Source organism: Centrocercus urophasianus, unplaced genomic scaffold (genome assembly GCF_019232065.1).
Source record: "Centrocercus urophasianus isolate 14NV4802_14NV808 unplaced genomic scaffold, USGS_Curo_1.0 seq_29, whole genome shotgun sequence".
NCBI lineage: Eukaryota > Metazoa > Chordata > Aves > Galliformes > Phasianidae > Centrocercus > Centrocercus urophasianus.
The window spans coordinates 12,319,265-12,331,380 of NW_024884855.1; the positions used below are offsets into that span (position 1 = coordinate 12,319,265).

Genomic DNA, 12,116 nt, shown 5'->3' on the forward strand with positions numbered 1-12,116 from the left:
TTTAAATACACCATCAAGCTTCAGTCATATAAAAGTCTCACAGTACAAGTGCCATGCTTTTCCTTACACCACTACTACTGAAGTGATTCGTTGCTCTGTTAATGCAGCCTTGGATTAAGGTTGGCTTTCTTGTGAAGGAGCCGAGCAGTGGCACAAATGGCAGCAGAATGCAGCATCTCACCGGGCAAAATATAACTGATACACCTAACTTCAGTCCCAGGTTGTGCCTCACTGCAGGCTTTGATTTCCTGCATCAGATATAGCTTGTCTGAAGAACTCTCTTCCTACTGTAATAATCACCTTAGAAATGAGCCTTGAATCTTACAGCGTCTCTTTATTCTGCACAAGGTTGAGCACATTATGGCTGTACAGCACAGAGCTGCCTCCCAGCTGCTGTACAGCGTGTTTGTCTGACCTGTCCCAGTGCTCAGCCCTCACTCTTGGTCATCCCCACCTTCCATAAGCACAGCGCACACTCCTGCAGCATCCCAGGGCTGCTCCTATGGTGGCTGTGAGTGACAGAAAATGCCTTTGGTTACTGGGTGTGAAAAGCAGCACAGGAACCTGCTGGCTGCAGATCAGCGCCCCTCATTCCACCTCCTCCCCTTGCACTGCCTGCCAGGTTTGTTGGCCACGGAACCTTCTGTGAGTGCCTCACAGCCACCTGCAAACACATCTCAAGGGCGTAACTCACACCTGAGCCAGAACATTAGAAAGGCAAGTCAAAGACCATAAGCCTCCAACAGTTCCTTATCAGAATGAAACAATGACGCGCCTAAACCTTTATTCTTGGAACTGAGCAGTGCCTCAGCCTCTCTTCTTGGGTAAGCATTCCCTTCTGCAGCCAGAAACTACTGGTGGTGTAGAAACCACTGCTGCAGCAGGTAGCACTTGCTGCTGCAAACCCTTGGAGATAACACTTGTGCCCTCAGCAGCACCTGCCCTCACTAAACCAAGGCTCTGAGTGGCCTTCTGCAGAAGGAAGATGTGCTCACCCACACCTATTCCATGGTGGTAGCACAGACAGCATTCGCACCGCTTTCCTCAAAGGCCTGCAGATGAAGGGATCCACCTGGGGAGGCAAATACATCCCCTCACCTTACGTGTACAACCCAAAAACACCACTATTTTCCATCCTTGTTGGTAGCTAGGATTATTAACTTCACTTGCATACTAAACACGGTATCAGACATGTTTGTCACATATTTAATAATCCAGCCACAAGTTGAGGATTGCAAAAGGAAAAGCAGTTTTATTTAGTTTTCAAGAGGTGCCACTAAACATGGAAAACAAGGTCGGTTTTCATGTTTTGCAATGCACATGCTCATAAAAGATTAAGTTTAAATTACATGCAAGAGACTAAATTTCTTCACACTTTACAAAACAGGTCTGAAGCAAATAAAATGATTGTACATGACATTTACATTAGAAAGAGTACGCTAACAGTTGTAGCTTCCATAGCACGTCCACGTTCAGCCCTCTTAGCCAAAAGCCGCCCCGCAATTTGGGCATCTTCGCTGCCTCAGTGCCAGACAGAACAGAATCCCAATTGGAAAGAACACAATGGCACACAGAACACCGAGGCAGGTGAAGGTGTCCTCCAACACGCCAACCCTGCAGAAATGGAAAACACACTGAGTCAAAGCCCCCCACTGCGTTTAACCCCAGGTTACCTCCTTGTGATCTGACACTCAGTGAAACTCCGCTCTGTGCAGCAGAAGGAAGCGCGGTGCAAAGAGGAGGCTTCCCCCCTTTAAAAGGCTTTTCTGCTCACAGCTTGCAGCAGAAGGCTTTGAACTACACCACTTAAAGAAACCCAAGAAATTCTCATGTGATAAGAGCAAGGACTGCAGATAAGACATGTGAAAGGTTTAATTCAAACCAGTATCTTAGTTCCAGACAGCAGCTATTTATCAACCACCACAGTCCTGGACTGCTCCAACAGATATCAGCCACTCAGAGCAGCCGTATTCATGGCAAACACTGCTTAATTCAAGTGCACTGAAGAACGCACACAGGTTGCCACCTGCTCACAGTTTGCCACCCACTACACAGGAATAACAGCTTAACATAAGAAATTGGAGCAGGTACAAGCAGTCAGAACCCAGAGGTGAGCAAAACACTTCAACAAGGAGGGCCCTCCTCTGACTGCCCACGACAGTGAAAGTCAACAGGAGCAGAGCTGAGTGACCTTGCAGTGCTCGCAATGCGGGCAAGGTGCCAAGGCCTGAGGGCTGTTTTTTCCCTACCCAGTGCTCACAGACACCTTACTGCACAAGCAAACAGAGCAAAGGAAAGAAGATGCAGACTTTGAGACCATTCCCTTATTGCAATTGTTTAGAACTTCACATCTTGTTCAAACTTCAGTCTCATCTCCCTTTCCTAGCACTGTTCTGACATGGTGCAAGTTTTGCAGAATTCATTCCAGTGATGTAGGTACCACTTTTTTTGCAAAGTTTCATAGCACTTCTTCCTCTTCAGACACTGGGAAAAACTTAACATCTCCTTCCAGTCCCTTTTAGCTGCTATTCTCATACCTCCATTACCAAATCACAAATCCAGATATCGACATCAGCTTAAAAGTCCAACTTAAACTTCCCGTGATGCTGCCAAAGCCCATAAAGCCATCCTTCCTTCTCCAGGATGGCACCTCTGCTGTGCTCTATTCAGCACATGGTGCAGTCAGCACGTCGTAAAGCGCAGTGATTCTGGCTTGTCCCTCACAGATACTGTTGGTAATACAAGCACCAACATGAACAAAGCACTTCATACGATTGCTCTGGTATCAGTATCTTGTTCTCCAGCTGAAACAAAGGTGTGTGTAAGAATGGGGCAGCACAGCCACGGCTCTGTAAATAGGTGTAAATAGTGTAAATTATCTTCTGCAAAAGCACAGGGCAGGCAGCACTGCTGAGACCTCCACAAAGGCTGCCGAGGCAGAAAGCTGCTCCAGCTTACTGCTGGGCTCCTGGATTTCATTCAGCTGCTCTTGCCATGGGTTGCTGACTGAAAGAATGAATCAACTTAAAGCGCAGAATCCCAATTCCATTTTTAATTCTTCTACTTACAAGTTTTGACACTGACCATTAACTAGAGATGCAGCAGCAGCAACAAGAGCAGATTTCTTGGAGACAGGACAGCCTCTCATGCAGCTTGCTGGAGCTTTCTTCTGTAGCCAGGTTTGGCAACCCTGCTCTGTCCAGCTGACGCTGCAAATGGCTCCAATGGGGCTGATGAACATCATCACACAGCCCTTTTGTGCCTACAGCCTTGTTGACAAGAATGCCAGTAGGTTTATGAGGGTCTCAGAGAAGGCTTCATGCCTCCCCCACCCGGCACATAAAGCATTTCTACCCCTGCACTGCAAGTGCTGACAAACTACACCGTGTGCCAGCAGACAAAAAGGAGCCAGACCATCTCTGCTGCACTAACGCACCCTCAGTCTGGCGCATCGGCCACTGACTCACAGCACTTGCCCTGCATCACCTCACAAATACAAGCACTGGAGGCACTCAGCCTGTTCAGCAGTGCTCTTCAGTCTGCCCTGTGCTCTGCTACAACAAACTCCAGCCCAGGGTTCCCATCACACCACAGCACCAGCGGATGTTTCCCTTCCCCTCTCACTACAGAGAATTCCCCATTAGACTGAAACAGAGGCCAGAAGAACAGCCAGAGGGGCAGATGGTACAGCAGGAGAAAGCAATGTGGAAGAAGTCAACTCAAAAGTTACCAACAGAACAAGTCAGCACTGTCACAACTGGAAGAAAGGCAAATACACTACAAAGTCAGATATTTTGCTGCATATACTCAGGATTATGAATGCTTTATCCAAACTTTTGTATGCAGATTTAGAAAGCTTCATCACCATTTCTTTGCTAGGGCACATCCAGACACTAGGACTGAACAGTTATGTTGTAAGTGACCCTCAAAATTAGACTGTAATTAAAGACTGTGCTGTGGTCAGTTACTGTGTCGGGTATTTGTGGAAAAGCATGACATGCTGCACACCCCAAATAAATCAGTGGCAGAAGCCGGGGAATGTCAGATAAGGCTCTCTGTTTTCCTTTGCACAGGTAACACACTGCATTAGCAGACAGGTACAGATGCAATGCAGACATTTCTAAATAATTACAGATTTAGGCAGTTTTCAGTACTACAGATCCATCCAAGAAAGGCAAAGCCCATTTCCAGGCCTTTCAATGACACAAAAAGCATTACTTTGAAGAAGGCCTACCAAGTACGCAGCACAGTACATGGGGGCTACCAAATCCCTCCCTTGTCTTGCTATTACACTAATGGCAGCGTTTCAGTTTGCACACATTGAGCATCCTCTTCCCAGAAGCATTCAGCTCTTGCTTTGTTAGTGTTTGTGTCTCTTCCTTGTCTGGTATGAATTTCATGCCAAGCTCCCGCCCTGGAGCCTGCCTTTGTGACAAGTAAGTCAGTGCTCAGTGAAGAACACAAGCAAGCTCGCTGTGATTTGGCCTCAAGGAACACAGGCACTGGTTGAACATCAGAGGGCTCATCAAGTATTTCTGCTCAGCCCCACGGAGCTGCAAACCCAGCAGTGAGGACTGCTGTCCAACCTGTTACTGTCAGCCTGCAAGGAGCCGAGTCCTCCACTCAGCAGACGTCTCTGACACTTTAAATAGAATTCACTTCAAACACTTCCCCCTGAACACGGGGATCTGGGAAGTACTCTTTGGTCACACTGAGTGCCAATTAAAAATAACGCAACTAATTGTGATCAGATTCACCACCAGCAGCAGACCCAGGCCCTGAGGGACAGAGCAGCAGGGAGCACCAGCAGCACCAGCAGCCGTGCCTTGGGATGCAGCAGAGGCACGATGTGCCCAACGTGCAGCACGGCACTGCACGGCGCCCAGCCACACCACAGCAGTCACTACACGAGCACTTTCTGGTCTGTGGGTTTGTGTCAGCACCTAATTTTAGATGAACGCTTATCCAATCACCGCCCCTGCTTAGGGAGTTACTAAATGGAGGAGGAGGAAAAGAACCTTTTACAAAGGAGAACATGAGTATTTTAGTTTGTGCTCGTGTACCTCAGAGACAGGGTGATCAGATTCCATATTCAAACTGTGGATTCATTAACGTAACCAAACATAAGTTTTATTCTATGGCATAACCACATGTAAGCTGATTAGAAGTGCACCACTCCCCATCTAAAAGTGGAAAGGTTTATTTATACTGCAAGCAGTGACTAGGATTTAAGCTACACTGCAGCTGCCAGCTCCATAAAGTAAGGTCAGTTATCCCCACTGACGAGCATTTATTGTCAAATTACTTCTCAGACAAATCTTTTCCTGAAATTAAGTCTCTAAGCATGAAGTCTCACGCTCAGGATCAGGGAGGCAACACTGAGATTTGCAAACTCAACACCAGTGCAATTTAATGTGGGCATTTTTAGACTTAAGGCTACATCACAGCATTTAAATGTATGCTTATCAGCATTTTTCATCCCTTATTAAGTGACAACCAATGGTCATCCCAATCAAAGACGGCACTCCAGGTGCATGATCAGCCCTGCAGGGCACGAAAAGAAACAACACTTCGCTGTCAGGACCCTGCAGCTGTCTCACACGCTGACCAGACCCATAAACAAATGCAGATCTCAGAGCAGTGTCCGTTCCCAGCCACAGCGTTGGCGGATTCTTTAACTTCAGATTTCAGTGGAGGCTGTCAGGTGACAAGCAGGAGAGATTTGCGTGCAACTTCCAAAGTTAACTGTGAATAGGAGAACAGAGACAGCTCCTCTTTGTGCCTATCCTACCCAATGCAGCAAGAGCAGTGAGGTTAAGCAGTTTCACCTGTGAGCAGCAGCAGCAGCAAGTGACAGTAATGCATGCCATTACTTCTGCAAAAGCTGCCAGCTCCTCCAGCCCCAGCTCATGCACACCAATGGCTTCTGATCTGTGTTTTCCCTCACTCACCTGCATACACATCCAAATTACTGCACCTCTGGATCCCTTTTCACCGAGCAAACGAGACCAGGCTCCTCCTCCTTGCCACAAGGACAGCCAGTTGTCAGAATACAGACACCCACACAAATGGGGACAGGAAGACACAGCTATCAGCTCTGACACAGTGACTGGCTGGGACTTGGGGACTGGATTATTTTATATATTTTTAATTTCTTATTTAAAACAGTGGCTCTTAAGGGAATAGGTTTCTGCTGTACCTTGTTAGCTGCATAAAGCCTCCTTTATTAAGAAAAGATGTGTTTTGATTATTTTCCAAAATTCAGTTCAAAACAGTAGCAGAAAAACCCTCAAGAAGTGCAAGAGCTATGCTGTTCTCACGTGGGACCCCTCTGAGGGGCTCAGCACCTCCCCTGCTGGCCTCAGGCAATGGGCTTCCAGCTAAGCACCGAGTGCCTCTACTCCAAGGCAGGGACAAGGTTACAGCTACGCTAGCCTAGCCAGTAACACCGAGAGGCACTCGTGGCTTCTGCTCAAGTCTGCTCTGTCACAGCTTTCTTCTTAGCAGTCACATGCAGAAGTCACTGCTGAATTTCATGCCCTAACTGCTGCCATCAAATTACAGCACAGCAGGGAAGAACGCCCCGACGTTCCCGGCAGCAAACCTTCACAGAAAGCTGCACATTACAGAAGGGAGCTCCTTCCATTCTCACCACAGGCCCATCTTCTTTGTGACACAAAGCAGCGCCACGAGCTGCTGCACCATTACAGCTGCCCCTCTTCAGAGCAGCCTTTTAAATGCCATTTCAAAGCTGCCTTTGCTCACAAGATTCCAAAGGATCTCCGCAGCACTTCAGCCTGCCGCCACAAACCAAAACCCACAGGTTTTCCTTAAGAGGGCACATCTGATCAATAGCTACATCCTTCTGCTTCCTGGGATATTCAGCTGACACATATTGTGCAATTATAAATGGAGCGTTTAGTTAACATTTAAATAGATTTATTCTGAACAACCACAGAAACCCTGTACCCTGAAAGAGCTTCTACCAAATCACACACAGCACCTGTGATTGAAATAACCAAAGTGAAACCAGAAGACTGAGATTTTGAAGGAGTTCAGCACTGCAGTGCAATTTTCCTAGAATGTGCTCTGAGCAGCAATGCACCTAGTTGAATTTTAAAAACAAAACCAACAAAATCTCAGAATCTGCTCCTTTAGCAAGTCAGAACCAAACAAGGCAAGCCCCACAGTCTGGCAGGAAGAAGGCTCCAAGAGATGTGAGAATAAGTGAGGATTTATTCACAGCTGTCTCATTCTCCAATCCCAGCAGAACTTTCAGTATTATTATTATCTGGAACCCACCATAATCCTTCTCAAGGAGGTGTTTTATAGCTGTCAGAAGACAAAACCACTACAATCCAGAAGCTATGTATTTTCCCCTCATCCTTTCCTTCAAACGACTGAGAACTCATTAAATAGGAACATCAAAACCCACCAGGGCCAACCACAGTTCTGCCCCAGGTTCTGGAAGAACCCCACTGCAAACTTCAGGAAAAGGAATGCTTTCACAGTTTTTAAATAGATTCATCTTCTGCCAAGCAACAGGAAAGCAAATACCCCACTGCAGTTTGTAACCCCACCACCAAAAGACAGGGAAAAAGAAAATGGAGGCAACCTGAAGGGAAGTGCTGAACTGCCATCTGCAAGCTAAAAAGACAATGACATGGCTGAACCTCAGGCTATCATGACTCAAACTGTTCTTGGGAACATAAGATGGTTCCTAGTTTCAAAGCCAGACTTTGCCAATCCTTACATGTCAGCTTCCTGCAGTAAGAGCGACAGCATTCTGCACCTCAGTTTGATCCTCTGTACGTCAGGGCTGGGTTGGAGGAAGAGCTCACACTGGGCCAACAGCACTACAGCCAGCCCAAACTTCTGAATGACACAGACAGAACACACAGCAAGGCTGAAGTCTGTAATTAGAAAGCAACGCTGACCAAGGATGAATGAGGATGATCTGTCTAATGAAGAACTACAGGCAAGAGGGACAGATCACAAGACAGGAGAGTCACCCCTCAGAGACACCAGTGCTTCAGAGAGTAAGCTGGTGTTTCAAAAGGCATTAACATGGTGACTGGGGACACTGCCACCTATCTCCAGAGGAAACCTCTGAAGATGCTTGTACATATTCATTTCTCTTAACTCACAGGACAAGTGGAGCCTGAAGATCACCAGCTAGCCACCATAGGATGATACTTCCAAAGTCACCTGTGACTGTGATGAGATGGCCTCTGCCCAAATAACAGAGCAGTACTGCTTGTTTCTCCTCACCAAACGTTTTACATCAGAAATGGTTTTTAGTTCAATCAGCACTGTTCACATGCCATAGGGCAGAAGCCTGATTTGTGTTTCTGAGGGCATGAACTCCATCAGTGGGCTTCAGCTGTGTCAGTTACATTCTTGGCACAGCCACAACCAAAGAGTTTTCCTGATGTTCAAAAGCAGATGAATTTCTCTAATAATTGTGCACCAAATCAGAGGAGTAACAGAAAGGCTGCCTTCGTAGCTTAATAAAATTTTTTTACACACCATTCACAGCTTTTTACGTTACCAATGCCCTCTCAGTATCCTTCTGTTCGGTGTGGCATTCAGAATGCATCTGCATGCTGCACTCTTCATAAAATAGGTTTCCAGGCCAAGAAACGAGCTAGAACTACATTCAAGGTCTTGAGGAGTCAAAGAGGATTTTGAGCTGTAAGAGAATAAGCCAATGTAACCTTCGAGAACACCAAGCCTGCCTCTTCAGGATCCCGCTAACAGATGGAGCGGCACGCTTCCCACCAAATCCCACCAGCTTCTGCTGCAGCACCACAACATCAACTCCTTATCTAATCAGAACACAACCAAACAGTGCTTCTCTTCCCTCAGTATTATCACCAAGGCTTTGACTCCTCTAAATAGCTGGGGAAAAGCATTGTGCAAAGGCTACGACACTGTCGTTACTCAGCGCTGGTCCTTGGGATTCCGACCAACAGCTCTCCAGCAGTGCTGAGAGCCCTGCAGTTGGAGCTGCTCAGCACAGCGCCTCACAGGAGTGCCACGAACAGAACTCTGGCTGCCCCCAGCAGCACAAGGTGGATGAGTGAAGAATACTATTGAAATCAGGTCGCTTAAGAATGCTTACAAATATTCAGACTCGCTCATTTCCCCAGATTTGGCTAAAAGGACCCTAGGCACAGAAACTTTATTTGCAAATTACCCTTTCAAAAGAATCTCCTACAGCATCTCAGGATCACTACAAGAAAAATGAAGAAACCCTAAAGATACCAGCAGTCTACAACCCCGAGTCATCACAGAAGATACTCCCATATTCATTTTTTTCAGATTTCTTGGGTTTAGGGCAAGGTCTGTACAACCCACTGCCTGCCTTACCAAGCAAGGCATAACATCTCTTCTGTCTCCTGGCTGGGCACATGAACATCCAGCATTAGCGGAAGGACTCCAGCAGCAGGACTGACCACACTGCTCACAGCTCAGGCTACTTTCCCTCACTGTTTAAAACATGCATCTTCTAGATTAAGAGCTCCAGCTGGCACAGGATTCTCAGCCTTAACTAGTGGGATTTCAGCAGGCAGGTGCTGACTCTCCAATGGACAGCAGTTTTAACAAAACCAAAAGGCATGTGACACAGCCTCTGCCATCACAGCCATCTCCATCACATCTGTCACACTGAAACCTGATGCTGTTTAAGCTACTCCAACAAGTCTGCTTCCTACATGTTTTGAAACGGACCAGACAGAGAAGGCTCAGACTTGCAGAAGAAGATCGCCTTCTCATAAGACACCAGAAGGGCAGTTCTGATACATTCTAACAGAAGCAGGACTCTGTGTTTGAGTTGGGGCTGGCCAGGCACATAAATGCCTCAGCTGCACCAGCAGCAACCAGGCTGCCTTCACCCATTAGTCAATATCCTGGGATGAGCAGAGCTGAGAAGTGCAAAGGAACCATGCAGACTCATAACACTACTGTTATGCCTGCCTTCTTCCTTTTCCTTTTTTCTTAGATCATTTCTTTTATGGCTGTTGATCTCTGTAGCTGTCCTTTCATTGCAATCCCAACTAATAGCTGACTGCTTTTTCTGGTTTTCACCACTTTGTCAGGTCAACACTTGGAACCACATCGATTACCCTTCCTTACTTCTACAGTAAAGGCACTTCTAAAGTAAGAGAACTTCCAAACTCAACAGTACTGATGCTCCCACTCAATACTGCCTGTTGCCCTGCTTGGCTCTGTGCAGCCCGGGCTGGGGAACGAGGAGATTCAGCGCAGGCACTGCTGGAGAACAGAAGTGCCACGGTCAGAAACCACAGCATTTCACAATGAAGTCACGCTCCTCACTTGCAGTGGTCACAAGTGCACCAGAAAGAACTTCCTGGCACCCCTTCTCCAGACAACCCAGCCTCTGCATCTGTCACTGAACTTCCTTTTCATTAACAACACAGCTTGCAGATCTTCCTCCTCCATACAGAACAGATTCACGTTTGCAAGAAGCCTATTGTATCAATTACAGCAGTCGTCTGGAGCCCACTAGGATGTATCGCATTAAAGCACTGCAAAACGTCAGTGCTTTTTTAGTTAGCTCTATTCTAATACACAAACAGAAAACCAAGCAATTATACAGACACTTCTCATCTCAAACATAAAACCCACGGCAGTTAATCTCTCAAGTGGAAGAGGGTTTTACCTGCAGGCGGGACAGCCTCCAACTACAACAACAGAGGTGGTGGCAGCAGGCTGCTGAATGATGGTGTATGTGCTCGAGTAGTTCGGCTGCGATGCCGGTGGAGGAACAGCATAGCCTAAAATAAAAACCAGAGCTGAATCACTGCATGCAAGGCATGGGGGACAACGATAACTTGGTAGAAGGTATGGAAAGGGAACGCGGAATGAAGGCAGACAAAAAAGCACTGTACAAGTCCACCAAAATCAGGGCTGAAACAAAAGTATCAGCAAACGCAACAAGAAAACTACTTCATGAATCCAAGTATCTAGTACAATTTAACCATCTAAAAAGGGCATTAAGCTAATAATTAACTTTGAGTTTGGGTCAGCGCTGTTGGAACAGCAGGGAAAAACAGCTTGAACAAGTGAGGACTGTGGATTTCAGTTCTGGACGTCAAGTGTCAGCAACATCTCACTCCAGAAACAAAGCGGGGGGCACAGAACAAACCCTGCTCTGGCTCCCAAAAGGTTATGGCTGCAGAAGTGGGAGGACAGCACAGCAGCAGAAGGGCAGCACGGCACAGAACGAAAATCCTTGCAGAAAATTCGCATTCTTAGTGAGCAATCGCGTTATCTGAACTGTAGTTAGAAGGCTACGTTATTACCACATTAACGCTAAGAACGAAGAAATCAGGGCTATCCGACGAGACGGGCAGGCGCAGCCACAAGTTGAGATGCACTTTCCCCAGCGCAATCTGTCCCGACTGAGGCGGCCCGGCTCGGACCCGTCCCGAACGGCGTTACCCACCGGCCGTTCCCCGCAGCTCGGTGCGGCAAAGCACGGCCGCCAGCCGCCCCACACTGCAGGAGGCCGCCGCGAAGCGCGGTACGAGCCGCCCCGTGCCCGAGGGCTCCTCAGCGCCGCCCGCTCCTGCCGGGACTCGCCGACCCCTTGAGGAACCGAGCCGCAGCCCGCCAGAGGAACCGAAGGGGGCCCGAAAAAAACGACGCTAGGCAGGGCGCGTCGCGAGTCGCGCCGGGTCGTTTCCGCCCGCTCGTATTTCCGCGGAGGAGCCGCGCCGCCGCTCCCGGGCGCACGGAGCCGGCAGGCGGCACCGGCCACGGCCCGCGGCCCTTCCCGAGGCTCCCAGCCCCGCCCGGCCCCGCCGCGCCGCCCCCGCCTCGCACCCACCTGCGGCGGCCGCGGCGCCCGGGTAAGGGTACGGCGGGGGCGGCTGGAAGCCGGGCTGCGGGGCGGGGATGGCGCCGTAGTTGCTCTGCCCGTAGTCGTAGCCCGCGCCCGGCGCGGCGGGGCTATAAGCGGGCGGCCGCTCCTGCAGCAGCGGCTTGCTGTCCATGCTGAGCGCGGAGCGGAGCGACGACCGCCGGCGGGGCGAGGAGGAAGCGGCGCCCTCGCCTCGGCGCCCAACTTGCCGGGCGCCGCCCTCCGCCCC

The 12,116-nt window shown here is 48.6% G+C and overlaps 1 protein-coding gene across 1 annotated transcript; it reads right to left on the reverse strand.

Annotated features, from left to right (window-relative positions):
• Nucleotides 1–1,225: 1,225 nt before the first annotated feature.
• Nucleotides 1,226–12,035, reverse strand: BRI3 (brain protein I3). Its single transcript, XM_042828291.1, has 3 exons — nt 11,855–12,035; nt 10,685–10,799; nt 1,226–1,614 (listed from the first exon to the last, which is right to left on the reverse strand). Exons 1-3 carry the CDS (start codon nt 12,018–12,020, stop codon nt 1,482–1,484), a joined length of 414 nt encoding a protein of 137 aa, XP_042684225.1. The 5' UTR covers nt 12,021–12,035; the 3' UTR covers nt 1,226–1,481.
• Between the last annotated feature and the right edge of the window lie 81 nt (nt 12,036–12,116).

Excerpts from the sequence above, each read along its gene's own strand:
- BRI3 (XM_042828291.1), bottom strand. The coding sequence starts at position 12,020 with ATGGACAGCAAGCCGCTGCTGCAGGAGCGGCCGCCCGCTTATAGCCCC. Across the intron at positions 10,800-11,854 it reads GGGCGCCGCGGCCGCCGCAG|GCTATGCTGTTCCTCCACCG; the intron begins GTGGGTGCGAGG and ends TTTTTATTTTAG. Across the intron at positions 1,615-10,684 it reads GGAGGCTGTCCCGCCTGCAG|GGTTGGCGTGTTGGAGGACA; the intron begins GTAAAACCCTCT and ends CCATTTCTGCAG.